General features: G+C 35.2%; 2 protein-coding genes across 2 annotated transcripts; one reads left to right on the forward strand and one right to left on the reverse strand.

Annotated features, from left to right (window-relative positions):
• The first annotated feature begins 9,750 nt into the window (after positions 1 to 9,750).
• LOC110912182 (subtilisin-like serine-protease S) lies at positions 9,751 to 14,223 on the forward strand. Its single transcript, XM_022156853.2, has 11 exons — positions 9,751 to 9,985; positions 10,082 to 10,176; positions 10,271 to 10,368; positions 10,462 to 10,620; positions 11,165 to 11,276; positions 11,422 to 11,974; positions 12,052 to 12,146; positions 12,238 to 12,477; positions 12,570 to 12,684; positions 13,167 to 13,356; positions 13,426 to 14,223. The coding sequence occupies exons 1-11, from the start codon at positions 9,902 to 9,904 to the stop codon at positions 13,986 to 13,988; spliced, it is 2,304 nt and encodes a 767-aa protein (XP_022012545.1). The 5' UTR covers positions 9,751 to 9,901; the 3' UTR covers positions 13,989 to 14,223.
• A 3,247-nt stretch (positions 14,224 to 17,470) lies between these two features.
• LOC110912184 lies at positions 17,471 to 18,926 on the reverse strand. Its single transcript, XM_022156854.2, has 2 exons — positions 18,491 to 18,926; positions 17,471 to 18,083 (listed from the first exon to the last, which is right to left on the reverse strand). The coding sequence occupies exons 1-2, from the start codon at positions 18,860 to 18,862 to the stop codon at positions 17,601 to 17,603; spliced, it is 855 nt and encodes a 284-aa protein (XP_022012546.1). The 5' UTR covers positions 18,863 to 18,926; the 3' UTR covers positions 17,471 to 17,600.
• Between the last annotated feature and the right edge of the window lie 7,233 nt (positions 18,927 to 26,159).

Consider the following 26,159-nt stretch of genomic DNA (forward strand, 5'->3'; position numbering starts at 1 on the left):
TCATTGTCGGGTGGACTCTTCTCACTATGTCACCCGTCCTAATACTGATCTCACTCGAGCACACTTAATTGTGGAGTTCTTTTATCATCCACAACCATTGCGCCAAAAACAGGTTGATGATATTTGAGGCAAGGAATTCTTTAGTCATCCCCTTGAAAGCTACACCACTGATTACAATGACTAAATAGTTGTAAGAAGAATAATGTTCCATAAAAGAGCTTAGTCAATGCATGGTACGATCATAGATCAACCATAATACATTAATACATGTGCAAACTTTTAAAACATTTTTCTCACATCTATTTAACCACTTTTCTTCCGTCACTTACGCTAAGCTCTTCCTTAAAAGATTCATAGATTTTGGACACATCTTTAAGTAATACTTTTACTACAATTTAAGTTGCAAGGGAGAAATGTAAGGAGGCTAAAGTGTAAGAATCAAGGATGACTAAAGAATTAGTAATGGGATAATTTTGCTATTTTTGAAATGTAACCATTGTTGTCTATTTTTCCTATCGGTACTTCACGGATATGTTTTTCATTGTCGGGTGGACTCTTCTCACTATGTCACCCGTCCTAATACTGATCTCACTTGAGCACACTTAATTGTGGAGTTCTTTTATCATCCACAACCATTGCGCCAAAAACAGGTTGATGATATTTGAGGCAAGGAATTCTTTATGAATCCAACACCTCTCTTGCCCATCAACGATGTGGGATTTTACTAGGGTTTCCTTATAGACTTATCGTCATCGATGATGTCAGCCCCAACATCCCAAGCAGGGACATGGGATTTGGCTAAGTTGCCCCTGTGAACACTACCAGGGACTTATCATTGTTGATGAGGTTTGCCCTATCATCATGAACGTAAAATGAGTGACATTGATACTATATTGAACATTGTAATACTCTAGGCAAATTCCACATTGGTCGTGGATGAGAGAGATGTTGGGTTCGTTACGAATGCCCCGCCTTAAATATTACCGATGCGTTTTGGGCGCAATGGTTATGGATCCCATCAAAACTCCACAATTAAAAGTGCTCAGGTAGGACTAGTACATGAGGGGTGATTTTTGTGGAAGTCACTACCTAGGAAATAAAAAATAATAAGTGAGCTCTTTGTGGGCAAAGCGGACAATATCAGTGGCATAACAAGCCGAATATTACATATGGTATCAGAGCAACTCATGTTTCGTTTGGGATGGTAAGGCAGACCTCATCGAGTGTGATGAGTCCCCTGGGTTAGTGATGCACAAAATACCAACTGGTTCTGGTTCCTACCCGATGGTAGCAAGAACCGGATCAGACCCTGTAGTACCCGAAAGTTCCTACTCGTTTGGAACAACTATATAGTTGTTTATAGTCGTGATATGACAGTTGGTGTTATGAACTAAAATTCTGGTCCTGTATCCCAAGTTTTGGTTAAGGATTCTGGATCCTGAACACATTAATATTCTCAAGCGCTAACAATATTAATAATAATAATAATAATAATAATAATAATAATAACAACAACAACTTGATACTTGTACTAATTATTTTATTGTATCTTCATAGGTATTCAATGATGGCTAAGTCAATACTAAATACCTGGTGACTTGTTGCAATCTTTTTGTAGGATTAAGGATCCCAGACCATGAATGGTCTCGGTGTCTTGAATAATAATGCTACTAACTGTTATTTATTTGTTTAATTTGACTTCTACTCGCAAGAACGCGTATACGACCAAGACATGACCTAGAGACTCACATTTACAATTGATATGCACGTGGGGAATAATTTGATTATGTCTAAAACAGTTCTAATACGATCACAACTGAAGACCAGGTAACCCCCGGGATTCTAGGATAGTTTGTTATACTTTATCTTGTATGTAAAGGGCTAGTAGATCGACTAGAAACACACTATACACTCTTGCAAACATTGTAACACTTGTCTTTCAATCTACTATAGCTCACATTGTAATTCTTTTCGAAGTTTAATAAGAAGAACAGAACGTTTAGTCTGCTCCCGAGGTTTTATGCTGGAGATCCTTAACGATCAAGGGTTTTCCTCGTAATATTCTAAGTCGTTTACTGTATTATTTCATTTACACGTTGCGTTATCCCGAAAAGCACACTACCTCACAACAAAGTTTGATCACTAAATTGCTTTGGTAATTTTAACCAAAACAGTAGGGACCGTTTTTAACCCCCAAAACAAGTATAAATAGTTGTGGGATGTATAGGTTGATTACAAACTCAAAAATGCTTGAACGAATTTAAAAAACGCAAAAATACTCTCGGTTTACTCATGTTTCACACTTTCTAGCTTCTACACTTTCTTGATTTCTTCTACACTCGATATGTCAAGCAAATAAAATCATCCACTGGTTTATGTTCTTTATGTGCCCACTTCGTTATTGGGGTTGTTCTGCGTAATCGAAACAATGATATTTTGTGCTATTGGGATTTGCTAGAGACGAGTGACAGTTCCAACAAGGCTCGTTGCGAGTTTTGTGTCGCTTTGTTGAAAAGTAATTCAAAGTCTACTTTGAATAAACATATTCAAAAGATATTATGCAAGGCGTTAAAAGAAATTCCGGAATAAACATATTCAAAAGATATTATGCAAGGCGTTAAAAGAAATTCCGGAAGGCGGGCAATCCGAATTGGGTGGTGGTAATATATTCCTTTATGACCTCGAATTGGGTGATGTTTGGTCGGCTTTACATGGTTTACCAGAATCGTACGTTTGTGCCACCACTCATTTGATAGGTTTGTGGCAAATGATGAAATGTATGATCGCGTTTGATAGTTTTCCGTCTCCACATAATGCAAATAATAACGTATAATTTACAAAATAAATTATTTTCAATATCAGTTGATAATGCCTTGAACAATCTCGTGGCGATTGAAAATTTTTAAATTATAATATAAACCAATTTGTTGAGGCAAATTTTTCCATACTCGTTGTGTTGCGCATATTATTAATTTAAGTGTGCAATCAGGGCTCGAAAATAAGTTCAATAATGATTTTATAAAAACTTTTAGAATGGTGTTACACGATGTTTTTAAAAGTGGAAAAGAAAGATATCAATGTTATATAAAATTTTGTGACGATATCCGTGCCAAATATTTAGGTCCTAATTGGGACATACCGACTCGTTGAAATTCAACGTATCATATGTTTGAAAGTGCTTTGGCCCAAGTTGAGACTTTAAAAGTTGTTCATGGTAGTCTATGTGAAGAATATAAAATCAAAGAGTTTCTGCCATCGGCTTCGAATAATATTCAAAATCTCACCGATTATCTTACCGTTTTGAAAACGACAACAACACAAATAATTGGTTTACTATCCCACAAGTAATTTAGTTCTTTAGGAATTGTTTTTCATACACTAAGACTTAAAAAATTTGAAAATAAAAATTCAGTGTTTAAAATGATGATAAAACCAATGAAAGAAAAAATTGAAAAATATTTCTTGTAACTACCACGCGTTTTTACTTGTGCTGCCTATTTAAACTCTGTTTTAAATATTGTGGGGGTTGAATTACTTATAGATGAAATATTTGACAATTTGAATATGCATGAGTCCAACCCAACTTTAAAAGCCAAAACTAATGAAAAATTCAACAAAAGTTTGAATAAAACGTTTGATTTCTATTTAAATAAATATGGTTTAACCACACACATAAACGTGTCTTACGAATTGAGCTCAAGTGCTAGTGGGGCTCAATACAGAACCCGGTTATGGCTATGTTGAACGTTGTTCGGGATGAGACAAATCACGACTTTAATATTTTGGCTTGGTGGAAAGGAAAGGAAAACGCATATCCGATTCTATCTCCCATGGCTCGTTATTTACTAACCGTCCAAACTTCTATGGTAGCTTTTGAATCTATTTTTCTCTTAGTGGCAGGGTATTGTTGATACGCAGAACAAGACTCACTCCCAAGTTGATAGAGATGTGCCTTTGCCTAAAAGATCACTTGGATGTAGTGGATCGTATACAATACAAGACAAACCTCAAAAATGAACCATTAATTGAAGTAAAAGTACACGATGAAGGGTGGAGGATGGACTATCTTCAGGTGTATCCAACGAAGAACTCGTCGACGATGCATCGGCTCGTGGAAAATAATCCATGGACTAGATTGCGCGGTGGCGTTTTCGTAAATAACATCAATTTTATTATGTGGGACGCGCTTCATTAAGGGTAAAAGGGTCTTTTACCGCTCAAATTCAAAACGCCAACAAATGATAACACGCCATTAAAAACAAAACGCCAAAAAATTAGTGATAAAACGTGTTGGAGATTACAGGAAGAGGAAACAACACAGTAACTGAATTTCAGTTATTAACATTTATTAGAAGAAATTCCCTCCTAAATTACGCGCCAAAAAACATCATTATATAAACGACGTAAAACATCGCTTCCATAATCACTTCAATCTATCATTTCTGCAAAAACATCTTTAACCAAAAACGCCAATTTAACCAAAATGCCAAAAATGGCAACAATCATTTGGTGGAGATACACTCTGGCAATCAGGCGATTCGTCCTGCCTTTTGACAACAAAAGGAGGGTGTATGTTAGGACGATCAAGGCAATTTTGAAGATGGAAGAAGAGGTACAGAGGGGTATCCTATCTCTTGGCATCGCTCTGGATAACGAATGCCATGAAACACATATGCTTATGAAAGCATTAACAAGGAAATTTGGACCAATCAAAGGAGACGTAAAGCCGGACCCTGTCATGACATCATGGCGTTTTGATGATGAAATAGACATGGTGATCGTTATATACGACAGCGGAGAGCAGGAAGACTACTGGCTTGAAAACATCATGACAAAGCAGGGGCTTGGGTTCATGGAAGAATTGCATAACGCCACTTGTTTGAACACAGAAATTGACTCAAAATTGGCGTTAATGCAAGACATGTTCAAATGGAGGTTTCAGAATCTTTAGGAATAAGAAGCCGATGAAGTTGAAGGTGATGACATGGATGAAGATCCAGATGAAAACTCTGAGGAAGAAGATGACGCAACTGATGGATACTTTTCGGATAAAGTACCTTCTGAGGAAGGGTTTTAATTTTTTTTCTTCTGTGTAATCTCCTTTTTTAAGATAATTAAATGATATATTTCTCTATTTATCTGCAAAACGCCAAAAAAATACTACAAAAAGTTATTGCTTAGAAAACGACAGAAATAACAAAAAATATTTTTCCTGCTTAATATTTTTATTTCTCCGTTATTGTATTTTCTCATCTTGGTCTGCATAACGCCATTTAAAAAAACGTCAAACTTGGAAGATGGGACGTCTATCACCCTAGAAACTGATAAAAGCTGATCAAAACAGTAAATACAAACAGTAACTGAAAAGCCGGTTACTTTATTACTATCATTTATTATAATAAAAAAAATCCCGCCTAAACTACGCGCCTAAAAACTCCTATAAGAGAGGGGTCTACACACAATGAATTGATCACACCCAGAAAAACAAACGCCATGTTCTCTAGAAACCACTCACTTTAAAACGCCAAAAAAGGTTAGTTAAAATAACCACAGATGGCAAAGCGTTCACTGAAAGGATTCTTCTCTAAAGGGGTTATCTCTATAATCTTTTGCTGAATGAGATGGACAAATATTCAAGAAAAAGAGACTGATGACAGTGATATGTCATCATGTGAGCTTTGTTCTTGATGAATATAGGCATGGCATAAAGGGATCAACACAAGTGTAAAATGCTATTTTGGACTCCATTATTATAAATAACATCAAGCAAGAGTTGATCTTCAATGACATGCCACCAAACAAGAATATCACACCAAAAAACAGGATACCACTAAGAAGCTTCGTCTAAAAAAACGGGGTTTATGTAGCAAAGTTGGCATCTAGCTAAGGTATTCAAAGGTTCAAAACGCCAAAACAAATTCAAGAAGAAGAGACTGATGATAGTGAAGATTCGGATGAGAAATTAGATTACCATTTCTAATTTTTTTTCTTTTTCACTTTATGTTGTTTTGTTATCAAATTATCTGTTGTTTTATTATCTAATTCTCTACAAATAAAATACATTATTATATAAAACGCCAAAAACTACAAACACCAAAACGCTAGTAGTATGAAAACTGTGAGAACGGGTGCTGGCAAAGCACCTTGTCAATGTATTAAACGCCAGAAAAATTGACTAAACGCCATAAAAAACATTTGGTCTTATTGTAATCTTATGAAAATATTAATGACTCGTAGTGAATTATTATACAACGCCATAAAACGCCAAAAAAAATTGACCAGAAAACGCTATAACGCAAAAAAATTATCTATGTGACACAAAAACAATTAATTCAACGCCAAAAAGTTTAATGAATACAATTAACGCCAAAATAATCTTAGACGCTAGAAAATGTTATAGCGCGTTGGGAAAATAAAAGAAGATTGAAAAGACAAAAAAAACCCTCACCCCCTAATCATATCCCGCGCCACGTGTTAGGCCAGGATGCGTTCTCACACTTTTGAGTGTTTTCTCCTGATCCCGACACTATATATATATATATATATATATATATATATATATATATATATATATATAGGGTTAGGATCGTGTGAGAAGCACTAGGCTAATTGAGAAACTTGAGAAGCATTCTCGACCACACATTTTCCTTAAGTTTTTCGTAATATGCACAAATGTATAGTTTAAAATTGACTATATACATATGTGTATAATTCAAGATTTGACAATATACATATATGTATATAGTCTATTTTAAACTATACATATGTGTATATTACGAAAAGTTAAGGAAAATGTGTTGTCCAAAATGCTTCTCAAGTTTCTCAAATAGGGTGGACTTCTCTTAGGATCCCTGCCCTATGTGTGTATATATATATAGTGGGAGTTGGCTAGAAAGCCTAAGTTTCCTAGAAAGTCTAGGAAGCAATAGGGAGGTGACATGTGGCTTTTAGTTTTTTTATTCAAAAAGGCATGATGGTAATTTGATTATTAATTTAATTTTGGAATATTATAAATCCTAAACTAACTATCCAAATATTTATGGAAACGTGTATCTCTTTGACAATTTCAAATCATTACGATTTTAAAAGGGCAGTTACTTTAAATTAGGAAGTTCAAATCATTAACAATTTCTTCACGTTGTGTTTTATCAGTTAGTGGGTTCATCACAATGTGTTTTAGCAGTTACTGGTTTCAGTTACTGTTTCATCACAATGTGTTTTATCAATTATTGGTTGATATGATTTTTAGCATTCTTGATGTTGTGTTTTATCATTTACTGGTTCACGTTGTGTTTTATCAGTTACTGGTTTCATCACAATGTGTTTTATCAGTTACTAGTTTCAGTTACTGTTTCATCACAATGTGTTCTATCATTTACTGGTTGATGTGATTTAGGCATTCTTGATGTTGTCTTTTATTAGTTACTGGTTGATATGATTTTTGGCATTCTTGATGTTGTGTTTTATCAATTATCGGTTTCATCACAATGTGTTATACCAGTTATGATTCATGAATGCATGTTCTTTTGTATTTTATCTTCTGTTTCATCACAATATGTTTTATCAGTTACTAGTTGATGTGATTTTGGCATTCTTGATGTTGTGTTTTATCAGTTACTGGTTTCATCACAATGTGTTTTATCAGTTACTGGTTCCAGTTACTGTTTCATCACAATGTGTTTTACTAGTTACTAGTTGATATGATTTTGGCATTCTTGATGTTGTGTTTTATCAGTTACTGGTTCACGTTGTGTTTTATCAGTTGGCATTCTTGATGTTGTGTTTTAGCAATCAGTCACTAGTTCGTCACATTGTGTTTTATTGCTAAAACACACTACTATGAAAACACATCTAGATCTGATTTTATGGTTATTTTTTGTATGATTTGGTGTTTTCAAATGTGAGGGATTAGAGAGAGAAAACAAATTACAACATTTTTTGCGGTGATTTTATGATTGGTAGTTATTTCCTTATTTAAAACAACTTAAATGACACATTTACCCCTAATCAATTAAATTAGCCTATTTTAAAGACACGTATATTACTAAAATGATCTCAACCAATAAACACACTCATCTGATGGCCTAGATCGCTTCCTACACTTTATAGGAAAAACACACTTTTCGTAGGGTATATATATATATATATATAGAGAGAGAGAGAGAGAGAGAAAGTGTAAAATACATTACGGCTTAACGTACGACCAGTACGCGACCAAATTACGCACATTATTTTGAAAATCACGCACGTTATAAACCTAGAAAAACAACATGCGTGATTATTGTATATAACATGCGTGATTGTTGTTATTTTTCAATTAACCTGGGTTTGGTCAATTTCGTCCAATTCGTTTCAATTTCTTTTCGCTTCACTTCAAATTTGCCATTGTTTAGTCAATTTTATCGAATTGGGTTCAAATTTATCGTTGATTTTGAAAAGTTTCATCAAAATGTCGACCCTCGGAATCAAATCGTAGAACAAAGGATGAAGGGACATGACCAACCTTTGATTCAGACCGTAATAGAGGATGCAGGAACATGACCAAACTTTGATTCGATTGGAGTCAGAGGGCAGTAACAATGGTTTCAGTTCGTAGAACAGGGGATGCGATTTTTGAACCGGGAGTTAGGGCATGCGTGATTAACGTGCGTGATTTATGTTTCCAACATGCATGATTAGTTTTTTTGAGGTTTATAACGTGCGTGATTTTCAAAATAACGTGCGTAATTTGGTCGCGTACTGGTCGTACGTTAAGCCGCAATGTACGTTAACTGGCCTATATATTTATATACATATATATATATATATAGGGGTTGGTTAACGTACAATTGGCCTTAACGTACGATGCGTACACTGTGAAATATAACATGCGGATTTCACAAACTCGGACACTTTCAACATGCGGTTTCACAAACTCGGACACTTCTTCATAAACTCTGACAAATTTCCAACATGCGTCTAATTTTTTCACAAACTCAGACAATTCTTCCTAACAAATTTCCAACTTGCGTCTAATTTTTTCACAAACTCGGACATTTCTTCATAAACTCTGACAAATTTCCGCATGTTGTATACCCAGAATCCGCATGTTATAATTTCACAGCGTACCCAACGTACGTTAATCCTAATTGTATTTTACACTTTCTATACATATATAACAAATTAAATTTAAACAATTCCGGCTCCAGCACTACGTTTAGTTGAGTGAGGAATGCTCTGTTGTTCTTCAGAGGCAATTACCTGAAAAGTTATCTGATGCTGGAAGTTTCACAACCCTGTGTGAAATTGGTAAGTAAGGTGCGAATGATGCGTTGATTGATCTTAGTGCGAGTATAAATCTGATGCCTTATTCATTTTTCGCTAAGCTAGGTTTAGGTGAGTGTTCCCCTACGCGCATGAGTTTGCAATTAACTGACACGCAGTATTCACATGGTATTGTAGAGAATGTCTATAGTGATAAAATATGTTATCACATACAAACATCATAATAGCTATAATTAACTCATAAAAATGATTACTTTTTTGTAATCTTCAAGTAAACCATGAGTACTTGCATTCTACTTTAGCAACGGTTGTTTGGTAACTTATGGAAACATTTTTCCCAATAATTTTAACCCTAATCATTCATCTATTGACTATTGTACCTTATTATACAGTATACACACAATCACATTTTGAGCATATTCTTAAATGTACATGACACCATCTGCCAACAACAATACGCCACAGCATCCCTGTGACCCATCTCCCCATTCCTTTTAATTCTTCATGCGAGACCTCTTTATTCACTTCCAAACTGCCCCCAAATTCTCCCTTTATTCAATAAATATTAAATAACATTTTCTTTAAAAAAAAATCGAAACTTTTTTTTAGGTGGAAGAACAGTTTCTAACCTGCAGAAATGGGTTCTTCTCACAATATCTTTTTGGGTCTTTTCTTATGTGTTTTGCTGGCACATGTTACTACAATCTTCACTTATGCTAAGGTATAATCTTTTTGGGTCTTGTTGGATCTTGCTAAAGAACAGTTTTTGTTGTTTTTTTGTTGGTAATGGTGGTGGTGTTAACTGTTGTTGGTGTAGGTTTATGTGGTGTATATGGGTGGTAATGATAGTGATGACCCAGATGAAATCTTGATGAAAAATCATCAAATGCTTGCTTCTGTTCATAGTGGAAGGTTAATCATTACATCCCATTTGATTTCTCATCTGGGTTTTGTTAAAAATTGAATCTTTTTTAACTTTCTTTAAGATTTACTACTTTTGAAACAGTATTGAAGGAGCACAGGCATCTCATTTGTATAGTTATAAACATGGGTTCAGAGGGTTTGCAGCCAGGTTAACAGATGATCAGGCTCTTCAAATATCCAGTAAGTTTATAAAAAAAATTAAAAAAAAAATATTTTTTATTTTTTTATTATTTTTTAATTATTTTTTGGTAATTTGATGATGGGATGTTGCAGAGATGCCTGGGGTGGTGTCTGTGTTTGAGAACAAAAGAAAAAGTTTGCATACAACACATTCATGGGATTTCATTGGTCTTGTTGGGGAAGAAACAATGGAGATCCCAGGTGTTTCAACAAAGGATCAAGTTAATGTAATCATTGGTTTCATTGATACAGGTTTGATATTCATAATTCCTAACAACAACATTAAACATGAGAATCTTGTTTTTTTTGTTTCAACTGTTACCTAACCATTTGGGTCACCAAAACAGTCATTATTGTTTGTTTTAAGCCCAATTTATAAATTAAAAATATATATATATATAAATTGATAATGATATTATCTAGTACTGCTTGTATATTACATTACATCCATGGAAACAAAACACATGCTCTCTCTCTCTCTAGGACCATTGAAACAGATCTTCATATCATCTTTGTTTCAGGAAAAAAGTTGAATAATCTTTCTGGTTTTTAATTTTTATTTTTTTTATCATAATTATAACCAGGACTGTCTTTTTATTATCTAGAAACTTTCCATGACCACAACTTTCTTGAATTATGCATTCTGTATGCTCATATTGATCTATACAAGCCAAAACTACAACTTTTGGTACTTTATATATGTCATTATCAGTGTAGGATTCATGCTGTTATTAATCTAAAGTTGCAGTTTTCTTTTTTGTTTTTTTTTTTAAACGAAAATGTGGGTAATTAACAGGAATTTGGCCAGAATCCGCAAGTTTTAGCGATACCGACATGCCCCCTGTGCCAGCTGGCTGGAAAGGAAAATGCCAATCAGGGGAAGCATTCAATATTACACATTGTAACAGGTCTTCAATTATTATTCAGCTATTATTGCCTCCATGATTGGTTTTTCAGATTTGTTTTATTTTCTTATTTTTTATAGACCGATGATACACTGATGTTAGTTCATGATTGGGTTCGGATCTAATCTAAATTTTGTGTTTTACATAGGAAACTGATAGGTGCTAGATACTATCTGAGCGGATACGAAGCCGAAAAACAAGATAAGCTTGAATATATCGATGATCCAAAAAACAAACGCTCTTATCGATCAGCAAGAGATAGTAACGGGCATGGGACCCACACGGCCTCCACGGCTGCAGGGCGGTACGTGATGGACATGAACTACAAGGGTCTGGCTCAGGGAGGTGCGAGAGGTGGTGCACCGATGGCTAGGGTTGCGGTCTACAAGACGTGTTGGGATTCAGGCTGTTACGATGCTGACATATTAGCTGCATTTGATGATGCCGTCAGAGATGGGGTGCACATTGTGTCGTTATCTCTCGGCCCTGATGCCCCTCAAGGAGATTACTTTAGTGACTCGATTTCGATCGGCTCGTTTCATGCGGTTAGCCGTGGGATAACGGTTGTTTCTTCGGTTGGTAACCAAGGGACCACGGGGTCTGCCACTAATCTCGCTCCATGGATCATCACGGTTGCAGCCACCTCCATTGACCGAGAGTTTATAGCTAATATTCAAATGGGAAATGGCGTTAACTTGAAGGTATCGCACTATCGCGTCTTTAGCACCCCATATAACATGACGCGTATACGGTTAATGGGTCGTTTTGATGCTCGCAGGGTGAAAGTCTAAGTGTACTCAACATGACAGCTCCTGCAAGAATAATTTCGGCTTCAATAGCAAACGGGGGTTACTTCACTCCCTATCAATCCAGGTGAAGCAACAGGTACTTTTGTCGGTTGTTACAAAGTAGACGATTATAACGCGTAAAGTGAAGTGTTAAAATCTTTATGTTCTCGGTGCAGTTACTGCTTAGAAAGCTCGTTAAACTACACCAAGACACGAGGGAAGGTGTTGTTATGCAGACACGCAGAGCGTTCATCAGAGTCAAAGGTGGCTAAAAGTCAAATAGTCAAAGCAGCTGGTGGAGTCGGGATGATTCTTGTAGATGAAGATGTTGATGTTGCAATCCCATTTGTGATCCCGGCTGCTATCGTCGGGAGAAAAGTAGGAAAACGGATTTTATCGTACATTAACAGCACACGGTTTGTGCCTTTAATACTTTGAGTGCTTGACTTTCGGACAATCGTAGTTGACTTTTTTACTGAAATGTAACCATCATTCTTGTAAAATGCAGGAAGCCAACGTCGCAGATTCACTCATCGGAGGCTGTTATAGGATCTCAACACGCACCTCGTGTTGCATCCTTCTCATCAAAAGGTCCCAATGGATTAACCCCGGAAATCCTAAAGGTATATATGCTTAATTGTTGCATGAAACTTTATTCAGTTTCGACTAGTTTTGACGAACATTCTAGGCCGACAGTTTGAGAAACAACAAACCAAACCAGCCAGTTTTAACGGTTCGGTTTTCACAGTTTCAACATATTATTTTCTTTTTCAAAATAGTTAGTTTGTATTTACATGTAAAGATTTAAATGATAAAGATAGTTAAATGAATATAATACAAACAATAATTAAAAAAATAAAGTTAAACGGTCGGTTCGATGTGCCCGGCCAGTTTCAAGTTCCAAACCATCGGCCAAATTGTTAAACCACGAAAACTGAACCATGAACCAACCGTAAAAATCTGAAACTGGCAGAACCAGCTGACTTGCTATGTTTGGGTGGTTCAGTCGGTTTATGCTTGACCCGGTACGAAAGTGGTCTGTGAGCCGACGGTTGTTGACTGTTTGAAAAAAAAACCGATCTAAGTGGTTCAACTTCAATTGTAGCCGGACGTTGCAGCTCCCGGATTGAACATCCTGGCGGCATGGTCCCCGGCGATCGGGCAAAAAATGAAGTACAACATTATGTCAGGAACCTCCATGGCATGCCCTCATGTAACCGGAATCGTAGCATTAATAAAAGCAGTTAATCCCTCATGGTCTCCTTCTGCAGTTAAATCTGCTATCATGACCACAGGTAAACATTTATTTTATCACCTTTAACTTATCACTTACAGAATATAATACGCGTAATAATCTATAACAGCTTCGATTTTCGACAAGAGTGGAAAGCCAATGCGGGTTGACCCAGAAGGACGACGGGGAAATCCCTTTGACTACGGTTCTGGGTTCGTTGACCCAACAGCAGCACTTGACCCAGGTCTAGTCTATGACACGACACCAGCGAACTACAAAGCCTTTCTTTGCTCAATCGGCTACGACGACAAGTTACTTCACCTCATCACCCGAGACAGCAGCACTTGCGAAACCCAAACGTCGTTCTCAACGCCCTCCGCCCTTAACTATCCTTCCATCGTTGTACCCGATCTCAAGTCAAACTTTTCGGTCACTAGAACTTTGACTTGCGTCGGGAAGCCGCAAAAAAGAACCATTTATCGAGCCGTGGTGTCTCCACCACGCGGAGTTGAAGTCGATGTAGTCCCACAACGACTAGTTTTCGACACGTACGGCCAGAAAATGAACTTTACCGCCACTTTTAGATCCTCTGCGCCATCTCAAGGTTATGTTTTCGGTTACCTACAATGGAAGAACGGGAAGTCGCGTGTGACTACGCCTCTGGTGGTCCGGACCGCGCCATCTGACGTGTGATCGGGTACATAAGTTATAGATTCAAAGATTTGTGAGAATACACTGCTACATTAAAACAGCCTTAGATGAAGATATGGGTCAAATTTGTTTACTTAATCTCTTTGTGTAGTTATCTTGATCATATTAGTAGATTGGCTCAAGGCTATGAGATTTGTACAACTGTTATTTATTTTTGTTATCCGGATGATTCAGTGTTTTGTAGATGATCCTTAATAAAGTTGTGATTTGAGTGTAAGAAAGTGTTAAATTATTTGCTAGTCTGTTATTTTAGGGGTATGGGCTGTTTGGCAACTTCTGAATGATTAAGTGCTGATATAGTAAGAGGTCTGAACCATTAAGTGCTAAACCAGTGTGGTCTGAACCATTAAGAGCCTGTATAATGCTTAACCGTTCAGAGGCAAATGTCTGACCAATTCAGATTAGAGGTCGTAACCATTCAGACTCTATATAATGCTTAACCATTCAGAGGCAAATGTCTGAATCATTCAGACATCTGCTCGTGAAACAAACAGTCTGAACCATTAAGTGTTGAACCAGTAAAATGTTCCATTAAAGTAAACAAACAACCCCTTAGTTTGGTGTATTATAAATATCACTTTCCTGCTCTTTTAATTTATTCAACACGTTTTATTTTTTAATATATATTACTTTATTCTAAACATTAATTATTAATTAATACTATAATATTTATAAACCCCATAAAGGTACACCGTACATCACATGTAGGAGTAGTTTATAAAGTTGGCATGGCATGCTGGAGTTATAGGTTTTGACAATATTGTTAATTATAAACACCTTTTAATAACGTATAAATAATTAATATACTAATATAATAAATATAATTATCAAAATAATTTAGGGTATAAAATAAAAGTGACTAAAGTTTGACTTGTTAGTTTAATATAATTTTTGTTGACTATTATATAAATTAAGTGGAGATACAATAGGAAGTTTATTTGGCTAGGAAGGATAGGAAGTGATCTTGACCATCCATTAAGTTAATCAATGGCTAAGATTAAATCAGGGAAATTGAAAGGAATAAAAGAGGCGCGTGAGTTTGTTCAAGGGTATTCTAGTCAATCCAAGCCAATAGTTTATCTCTCCTCCAATTCCCCCCCATTTTTTAAACGTTAATAACTCTTTCATACGACATTATTTTTCTATAAAAATTGCACCAAAAAAACGAGCGTTTTTTTATCTTTAAAACGAGTATACTATTGCTATATTTTAAAAAAAAAAAAATTTAAAACCCAGTTGCGTAAAACGCAATAGAAAACCACTAGTTACGTAAAACGCAATGAAAAAAAAAACCTAAAAAATGACATTTTTCTAAAACGCAATGCACCAAAAACACAAAGAAATGACTTATTTGTAAAACGCAATGGCCAGAATACACACAGAAATGTCTTATTTGTAAAACGCAATGGCCAGAAAACACATAAAAATGTGTTTTACCTAAAACGCAATGCACCAAAAACACAAAGAAATGACTTATTTGTAAAACGCAATGGCCTAAAAACACAAAAGAAAGTGTTTTTTCTAAAATGCAATGGACTGAAAACACATAAAAATGTGTTTTACCTAAAACGCAATGGACTAAAAACACTTCAAAAATGTGTTTTCCTAAAACGCAATAGATAAAAACACAAAAGAAAGTGTTTTTTTTTAAAACGCAATGGACTAAAAACACATAAAATGTGTTTTAACTAAAACGTAATGGACTAAACCAATGAACTGGGAACATTTAATCTTCTCAATACTACATTAAACCACTAGAAACAGTGTATACTCGTAATTAAAAAACGTAAAACGCAATTTTCAACTAAAAAGCTTAAAACGCAATTTGCTCCTCCTAACATAAAACGCAATTTACTTCTCCTCAAAACTGCCGCACCCTTTGATTCAACCAGGGTAAGACATGTGCACATTCCAACAAACCCTCTAATATCTTCTGTGAGTTTGACCAAAAACAATAATGCTACAATACTAATGATAATGCATCATCACATGCTTCTGCAAATTCTTAGCTTTTGTTACTGAACGTAATTCATTTATTAAAAAAAATATATGAGTACCATGTAAGAAACAAACCATTTACTTCTAAAAAATGTAAAACGCAATATCGTCCTTCTCACTGAAACTTCCGGCATTGGCTCCGACGGCGGCAGCGGCGACTTCGACTTTCTGAGATCGTAACTCAGTTGTTCCAGCTGAGTTAACTCGTCGGGATCGGAGATCGAAACCGATATTATATTCGAATGCGTATCAAATCTGTAACGATTATTGCATAAAGGAGAATATTGAAGAAAAAAGGAAGATGGTGGTGGTGGGGCCGTGGTGAGGAAGGGTGACGACGGTGGACTGGGGGCTGTGGGCGGTGGAATGGTGGTGGCATATATTAGATGAATGGTGTTCAGGGAAGATGGGTTTCAGGGAAGTTGAGGTTTTTAGAGAAGATGAGTTTTAGATCTAGAAGATTGACAATTGACGAAATTGCCCCTTTCTTTACTTTTTAATTGTGCCACATGTCATAATCCTATTGCTTCCTATCCTTCCTAGCCAAAATAAACTTCCTATTTGATCTTTTCCCTTGTTTGGCAAACTTTAAGTTATATAACAGTATATATCTTAAAAATCCGACATACTTTCTTATTATTCTTAAAATAAGTCTTCTAACATTCTTAACATATAAAATTCTTTACACATAGTTGGAAAAATACGAAAAAAACCAATCAAATTAATTTTGTTATGTAAAAATTCTTATACTTGTCTAGAACACATTACTTGTAAAGAAAATATTTTAAAATAATATCCAATCACTTTTTACACTAAAAAAGTATGAAAAACGTTGTCTAGAATGCTCGTCAACTTTGTTATAAAAAAAGTTATATAACCCATATGGAAACCAGCATCGGTTGAGGCAAGGTCGGCCCTGAAGGTGGGCGGGGAAGACCACCGGCCAGGGCCCATGATTTTATAGGGCACATATTTTTTTTTTAAAATCACGATGTTATATATGTAAAAAAATTAATAGGGTATAGCCAAACAAATACTAACATGACATAGGCCCACTTACAAAAAAAAACATATAGTTTAGATTAGTTAGCCCATTGGGATTAGATTAGTAAGCCCAATACCCAGATGATTTTAAAAACTAATAAAAAACAATTAGTCCATGTTGGGCGGCAACTAGTGCCCTATGGATATTGAAACATCGTATAACAGGAGAGTATTTTGTTAACTGCATTGTTTATCGAATGTTATATTTTTGTCAACGGTTCACGGTTGTATGAAAACTAGTTTAAATTATTTATTTCATTAAGGCTCGAGGGCATGTTTTCTCGAGCTCGAATAGTGTACAGGAATTCTTAGAGCCGGCCCTGGGTTGCGGTGCTAAACCGCTTGCGTCCATTCCACCCTACTATAACAAAAGTTGAGCAATTTTTCATGAATAATATGAAAGTATGTTGGTTTTTATGATATGAATCTAGATAAAATAAGCATAAAATTAGTCTTCAAAGTGAAAATTGTAGAACTACAAAAGCATCATGTACAACAAATGAATACAATAACCCCTTTGCTAAACTAGTAACCATTCCACTAAGAGTCATCTTAATCATTCCAAAACTCATCAAGAGCATCTACAACACCTTCAAAACTCCCAAACTTCCTACTCACCACATCCACCCTCACCCCAAGCCTCTCCACTCCGGCCGCAGTAACCGGCCCATGCGCCGCCACAACCACCCCCGGATTCCGCTCCACCACCTTCCCCCAATAGACCCCCATCGCCCTCAAACTCTTCAACATCCCTTCCACTTCACCCGTACTCGTAAACACCACCGCATCCACCACACCACCATTGTCTCTCTGTACCATCGCCTTCGCACACTCCACCCCCATCCACTGCGTTTCATACGCGTCCACCCTCATCGCCACCCATCCGTTTGAACTCAAATCCTGTATGAAATTCGGAACCACCGGCGGCTCTTCCAACTCCACCACCACCGGCACCGGACACAACACTCTCCGCCCGCCTCCAAGCCCTAACTCCTCCACCAATCCCGCCGGCGTTGAAATTCTAGGGCTCAAAACCTGTAAGATTATGAAAGACTGAATTGATTTCCATTAAATAATCTTACTATATACAAAGATAAAAGGAAACCCTATACACCTAACTAGGGATGAACTCGGTATTGCTACAAAACCAAAACCGAAAGTATCAATTCCAAAAAAACATAAAAAGTGGGTACCCGTAATCGTACTGAAAGTGACCAGTACGGTACGGTATTAGAACGTAAATCGACCAAATATACCATACCGGTACCGAAACAAAAGTACCAATCCTGAAAATAGCGGTACCAGTACCGGATACTAAATACTCGTCCTCATACCTAACTAGGCCCGTGAACTCAATACTAATGAACCAATTACTAACCAGATCGTACTAATAAACCCTAAGAATAATAATGATAATAATAATAATAATAAAATATACGTTCCTTGATTCTTTCATTGTTGTTACAAATTCTACCAACGAACGAGTTATCAACAAGCTCAGTATCCTTTCCAAGAGCGCATATTATGAACTGGTCGCCGGAGGGGAGTAACGGCGGCGATCGGAGGTCTGATAAGGCGTCGGAAAAAGCGGAGATGCCGGAGCGTGAAGTGAAGGCGAGGGCGGAGAAGAGGTTGATTTGGGGGTTTGGTGGGGAGATGTAATGGAGGAGAGCGGATTTGGTGTGGGTGGTGGGTTCGACGGTTACGGTGGGGCACCAGAGTGGTGTCCAGCCCTTGTGGTGGATTAGGGGGGTGAGACGGGCAGCGTAGTTTTCCGGCGTGGTGAAGGCGATTAGACGGTGTGAAGTGGTCATCTTTTACTTTTGCGATTGGGTATTTGATTAATTGTTTTGTATCGGTAGAAAGGGGAACTAACATTTTGAGCCATTTTAATTTGTAAACTTTACATAAATAGCCCTCTGTCTATAATTTAAGAGTAAACTGCTAAAATCGTTCCTGTGATTTGACTCAAATTGCTAGATCAGTCCAAAATCAACTTTTTTTGCTAAAACAGTCCCTGAGCCTAGTTTCTGTGCTATTTCAGTCCAATAAATTAACACCGTTAGAACCTTCGTTAATGAATGGGTAAAACTGCTAAATTCGTCCCTGACGTTTGATTCGAGTTGCTAGATCAGTCCAAAATCAAGTTTTTTGAATTTGTTAATTATAAACTTATTTAGGTATTTAATTTTTCTAGACTTGCATTAATTTTTTGAATTTGTTAATTATAAACTTATTTAGATTATAAACTTATTTAGGTATATAATTTTTCTAGACTTGCATTAATTTTTTAAATTTGTTAATTATAAACTTATTTAGATTATAAACTTATTTAGGTATATAAATCATTAATATCACAAGAGAAAAAAATCCTTTTGTTAGTTATTTTGAAAAATTATTTGTTAGTTATTTTGATTATTATTATTATTATTATTATTATTAAATGTTTACTAGTTATATACTTAAGTATTTAAATAAGATAATACTTAATTTAATTTAAATAAAATTAGTTTTAAAAATATAAATGTAGCTTTTTTGAAGAGCGTAATTTAACCGGCCCAGCCTTAAATACTGATTTTATTTTGTTGTTGTTGTTGTTGTTGTTACCATGTAAATATTTAGTATTTATTTAAGGATTTAAATAAGACAACAGTTAATTTAAACAATATTTAGTTATGAAAAATACAAACATTATATGTAAATTTAAATATTAAGAAATTAACATAATTTTTATTTGTTTTTATTTAAATCGTAATATTTAATGTTTAATATTTATCAATTATTTTAATTTAATATTTGTATTATAAAGTTCTTGTATTCATTTTTTCTACTTAATTAAGTGGTTTCTTATTTAATAATACTTATCACTCAGGTGAGGTCGGACAACATGTCGTGCCAGAACAAGTCTCATAAAAAGGATTATTTTGGTTTGAGTCAAAACGGGTTCGGGTCAAACTAGTGTTTAAGACAAGTCAAATAAAATTGTGCTCTCCAAAAGAGCTACATTCTGTTTATATTTTTATAACTAAACACAAATTTAAATTATATATTTAGGGTAGACTTGTAATTTATCTTAAATTTTAAGACATTTAAGAAAATATATAATGCATTTGGTACAAGTATTGATGCATTAAGAACCTGTCATTTACCATATTTTTTCTCTTGTGATATTAATGATTTATTCAACGAACATAAATATAACTGGACTCGCCTTAAATAAGTTTATAATCTTGTGATATTAATGATTTATATACCTAAATAAGTTTATAATCTACATAAGTTTATAATTAACAAATTCAAAAAATTAATGCAAGTCTAGAAAAATTATATACCTAAATAAGTTTATAATCTACATAAGTTTATAATTAACAAATTCAAAAAATTAATGCAAGTCTAGAAAAATTATATACCTAAATAAGTTTATAATTAACAAATTCAAAAAACTTGATTTTGGACTGATCTAGCAACTTGAATCAAACCTCAGGGACGAATTTAGCAGTTTTACCCATTCATTAACGGAGGTTCTAACGGTGTTAATTTATTGGACTGAAATGCAACAGAAACTAGGCTCAGGGACTGTTTTAGCAAAAAAAAAGTTGATTTTGGACTGATCTAGCAATTTGAGTCAAACCTCAGGGATGATTTTAGCAGTTTACTCATAATTTAACCTTCTTGTTTTAACATCGAATTTTACTCCTAATTGACCTGCATTTGAAGAAGTTTTAAACTCAAATCACAAACTGAAACGGATCCGAAAAGCGTTATTAGGGGATTGGGGTTGGTCCGTGATGGCACCTCCATCACTCGTGATGAACATGGGAACACCGCCGCCACCACAGTTTTCCACACGTGAAACTTAAAACGCGTGGAAAACTTCACACGTTGTAAAAGTTTGATTGTATGTGTATGACTTGTACGTTGTGTATTAATACTTGTACGTTGTGACCCCAAAAGAATATAAAAATTTGTTGGCTTCGCCGGTAAAACCGGTTGAGAAGACGAAGTGGAGATGGGGTGTTGTTTTAAAAGTTTGGATGTTTTAACATGAGTGGTCCCTGGACTTGACTTATATTTACACAACATATTTCAAACTTTAATTTAATTTGCTTTGGTCATAGAAACAACACAGCCGAAGCCATGGCTGATTTGTTGTTAATTTAATTTAAAAAAAAAAATTGTGAGTGATGGATAAATTGTTAATTTTTTTAAAAAAAAGAAATTAAAAAAGTAGTGAGTGATGGAATTCCATCACTAGTGATGACCACTGTCACTAAAAAATGGTTGTGAGTGATGGAATAATGGTTGATGACATGGCGGAACTTGATTGGATGTTTGTGAGTGATGGAATTTTTGCAAGTGATATCACCCCACTCCCCTTACAGTTTCTATTGGCAATTATACCCATTTTATTAAACATGCTAACTCAAACACAATCTGTTTACTAGGCCTGTAAATGAACCGAACGAACACGAACATAGGCATGTTTGTGTTCGTTCATTTAACTTTAACCGAACATGAACACGAACTCGAACATATAATCGAACACATTTTTTTGTTCGTGTTCGTTCGTTAAGAAAACCGTCATGTTCAAGTTCGTTTATGTTCGTTCGTTTAATGCCTAAACGAACAGTTCACGAACATAAACGGACACAAACGAACATAAACAAATAAAAAATTAACTGGATATATTTGAATAAACATAAACAAACATAAATTAACATGATTAAACAAACATAAACGAACACAAATGAACGTAATTGAATAAATATAAACAAACACGATTTAATATTAGTGAACACAAACAGACAAGTCTAATGTATTATAGTTCATCCGAAAACACATCTAAATTAGGGTTCATGATACTAAATTTAAGTAGTTTTTTTATATAAATATTAAGTAAGTGATCAGTTACGATCTAAGAAATTTTTTAAAATTTCTTTAAAATTACTAGAAAACTTAATTACTAATTAGTTATATTTATATAAGTAGTTAAAAAACCCAATATTTATATAAACATAACCATTTATGTATTTATTGAAATGTAAACAAACATAAACGAACGTAAATAAACGAACATAAATGAATGAACATAAACGAACGTTCACGAACATAAATGAACGAACATAAGGTGTGTTCATGTTCGTTCATTTAATTAAACAAACAGAATTTTTTGTTCATGTTCGTTCGTTTATTAAATAAACGAACATAAACGAACTTCCCGCCGAACAAGTTCACGAACAGTTCATGAACGTTCGGTTCGTTTACAGGCCTACTGTTTACTATATGGGTTAATTGACCGCGTTCAATTTGTTAAGGATTTTTAGAAAAGTTTATATTTGGATTTTAGATATGAAATATGATAATATCTAAAGTTAAAAATTATAGTTTTTAATTCTTCTAATTATTACCTTAAATAAAGTAAGATTAAAGTTTCTTTTGAACAATTTTATAATTTTATTAAACTCTTTTCTTCCAAAGTATTTATTTTATTAGTTAACTACTTATTATACTTATTCTCTGTATTTTCATTCTTTCTCCTAAATATATAATTTCAAAGTTTGTAACTAGTTAAATATATAAACTCAAGTTCGTAACTAGATATGAAATATTTATAAAGACACAAAAACAATTGATTAAACTACACTAAGGCTACATGGTGTGGTATAAAGCCTCTAGAGGCTTTATCACGCTATCTCACCGCCAAGCCACACAGGGGGCTTTAAAGCTCCTTCTTTTAACTTACATGCAATGGTTTAAAGCCTCCATCATCATTACCTAATTATTATTTTTATTTATATATTATATTTTTTTTAATTTATATGCCAAAATATAATAACTAGAAAATATAAAAAAAAAACACAATTTCATTAAAATAAAATAAAACATTACAAAGTCTTAAAAAATGCAAAGTTAAAAAATAAAGTACTAGAAAATAAAAACTACATATATTTCGCTCGAATTTGTGCCTTACGAGCCCCCAAAATGACTCGGTCCTCCTCTGCTAGATGTTTTGGGTTTGGGTTATGTTTTGGGGGAAAATGGAGGTTGGGAATAATACCCGTAAAAATTGGGAATCGGTGGAGTGGTCGGATGAGGAGAAGTTGCGGTGCTAGGTGGCATCGGATAATATCCAAACTCACTCGTCCGCAGGTCTCTTCGATAATGGTCTTCTTGCTTGTTGTTGGGATTGTTTGGTGCACTTTGCCAAAATGGATGGTTCGGACCCCGCACATTTTGGTTGTTGGAAAACATTGTGTGATTATGAAAAAAAATGTAGAGATTTGGTATGAAAAGTAGAGGAAGAAAGGATGAAAATTATAGAAAAAGGTAAGGTACTTATAGGTAAATTATAAATTTTAAAATTAACTTTTTTTAAAGTTACCGTTCATCAACGGTCATATTGACCAAACTCACCTTAATCCCCTCAATTCTGCTCGTTAGCGCGTTGGCGGAAGGGCCATAGCCCCCCCCCCCCCCCCCCCCCGCCGCGGTATGATGAATGGTGCCTAGGGGCGCTAAAAAAGGTGAGGTAGCGGGGTGACGTTAAGCCACACCCCCTGACCTAAGAAACAATAACAATTAATTAAACCACAATAATTGAAAAAATGTTTCCCTTGATTAAAAATAATTGATTAACGGAACCACACTAATTAAAAGAAAGTTTCGCTTGAGTAAAAATAATTAGATTATTTAAATTGTTACGTAATCATTAGTTATCACTCATATTCACAAAGAAACATGAAATATGTCAACACGAAAATGACCCGAACACAAGACGATGTTAAATTAGTTTGACACTACATGACACGAAATATGTTAACATACGAGAATAGAATATACGAGGTAATGGAATTGACAAAAGAATGAAATGGACCATTACCATTCCACGGTCTTGTTTTGATTACCACGTAGGAATTAAATGAATCATTACTTTGTATTGTTTGGTAGGCAGGAAAAGATAGAGGAATAAAAACGGTTGTGGGTGGCGGTAGTGAGTGGTGTGACAGGTGGTGGGTGGCGGTAGTGAGTGGCGTGGCGGTGGGTGGCGGTCGCGGTGGTGGCAGGTGGTGGCGGGTGGCGATGGTTGGTGGCGGTGTGTGGTAGTGGCGTGGCGGCAATGGTGGATGGTGGGTAGTGGCAATGGGTGGTCGACAATGGCGGAGGGTGGTAGCAGACTGGTGGCGGCGATGGGTGGCGCGTGGCAGTGGCTGTCATTGGCAAACGACGGTGGGTGGTGGTGGCGGTGGGTGGTGGCAGTGGCGATGGTTGGTGATGGCAGCGCGTGGCGACGATGAATGGTGGTGGTGGGTGTTTGTGGTGGTGGTCAGTTGTCGTAATGAAGTGTAAGAGAGGGGTGGAATGAAAAAAATAAAAATAAAGCGTGGATGGAATAAATTTGAGGGGATGGAATGCCTTATGTAATGGATGATTCCATTACCTTGACCAACCAAACGCATTTTTTCATTCCCTTGCAATAATCCATTCAATTCCGCCTCTTAATCCTGCATAACAAACACTACCTGCTCTCTCTGACGAACGAGCCACTAACCATATTAATTTTCCGTGGCTGGATCATGTACAAGACTAATTTTACGTACTAAGCATACGTGATTAGGAATGTAGGACAAATGTCATTGACTTGAAGTATAATTTAGTCATTTCTCACTTGAACAACTTCCCCTGATTTTCAAACGGCTATAACTTTTTCATACGTTAATAATTTTTTAAAAATAATTACAATTTATTAACGATCATTTCATTCTCTTTAATTCGAGCAGCCTATTGCTATAGTTTTCTTAAAAAATACAGTATTTTGAACACTCATTAGTCCAATTAGTGATTTTGAATACCCAGCACATGACTACGTGATTTTGAATATCCATTACGTGATTTTAAATATCTATCACGTGACTACACGTTCAACATAAACCATTACGTGATTATACATTCAATATAAATCCATTATTTGATTACACATTCAATATGATTTGTTATAACTGATATTATTACAATTATGCTTATTACGTGATTACATACATCAATAATAGAAATACTATAATGAAATCCATTATGTGATTACAAATTTAATAAAATTTCATTACATTTTTTTTCATTACATGATTACACATTCAATATAATTTGTTATAACTAATGTTATTACAATTATGCTTTTTACGTGATCACGCATTTCAATAATACATAGTCAACTATTGTTATGCAATTACGTAATCACTTAGTGGGGTTTCACATAAAATACTTTAATGTAATCACGTAATCGGTATTCAAAATTATGTATTCAAAATCATGTAATCACATAGTCATATGTTGGATATTCAAAATCACGTAATGTGTATTCAAAATTCTGTAATTTTTTTAAGAAAAACTATAGTAATAGGTTGGTCGAATTAAAGAGAATGAAATGCTCGTTTATATGGTGTAATTTAAAAAAAAAAATTATTTACGTATGAAAAAAATTATAATCGTTTGAAAACTAAGGAGAGAAGTTGTTTAAGTAAGAAAAGATCACAATATCATTTTTCTATTTGTTTTTTCAATTTTCAATTGTAGAAGTCTTTTTTTTGAATGGCCAACAAATTAATCTCAAGTATTCTCAGAGCATCCACTAGACAAACGGAGTACTCCAAGAGTAACCCGAGTTGTCCACCACCACTTCCGGGGAAAACCCGGTAACCCACCCGCCGTAGGCATGACGGTGAAATTACCGGTAAAACCCGTTTGGCTCAAGGACCGAACCCAGATTTCACTAAGTCTCCTATCATTGTCCACCAATGATTCACTCCTTTTTTTTGCACCAAATGCGAATTAAACTTGAGTCTTCATAGAACAATTCAAGTTCTCCTACCACTTGAGCCGAAGAAGAATCGTGATCATGAGAGATGGATGGTGTGCATTGCTCTTGTATTGTAATATCTCTCTTAATTTTTCCGTTATTCCTTACATTCACTATTGATTCTTTATTTTTAGTATCCACATATATAACTATTATTACTGACATAACCGGAAATCTATCTCAACCTCACCGTATACCTTCCGTATCTTTCAATTCTTTTCACAAAATTCCGTTGCAACCGTTTCTCTCTTCTCCGGTCA

The sequence above is a fragment of the Helianthus annuus genome, chromosome 15 (genome assembly GCF_002127325.2).
Source record: "Helianthus annuus cultivar XRQ/B chromosome 15, HanXRQr2.0-SUNRISE, whole genome shotgun sequence".
Lineage (NCBI taxonomy): Eukaryota > Viridiplantae > Streptophyta > Magnoliopsida > Asterales > Asteraceae > Helianthus > Helianthus annuus.

What these genes read in the sequence shown, in the direction of transcription:
- LOC110912182 (XM_022156853.2), top strand. Translation starts at nt 9,902, where the DNA reads ATGGGTTCTTCTCACAATATCTTTTTGGGTCTTTTCTTATGTGTTTTG. An exon ending in GCTTCTGTTCATAGTGGAAG is followed by an intron (nt 10,177 to 10,270) that starts GTTAATCATTAC and finishes CTTTTGAAACAG; the next exon opens with TATTGAAGGAGCACAGGCAT. An exon ending in TCAGGCTCTTCAAATATCCA is followed by an intron (nt 10,369 to 10,461) that starts GTAAGTTTATAA and finishes GGGATGTTGCAG; the next exon opens with AGATGCCTGGGGTGGTGTCT.
- LOC110912184 (XM_022156854.2), bottom strand. Translation starts at nt 18,862, where the DNA reads ATGACCACTTCACACCGTCTAATCGCCTTCACCACGCCGGAAAACTAC. An exon ending in ACAACAATGAAAGAATCAAG is followed by an intron (nt 18,084 to 18,490) that starts GAACGTATATTT and finishes ATAATCTTACAG; the next exon opens with GTTTTGAGCCCTAGAATTTC.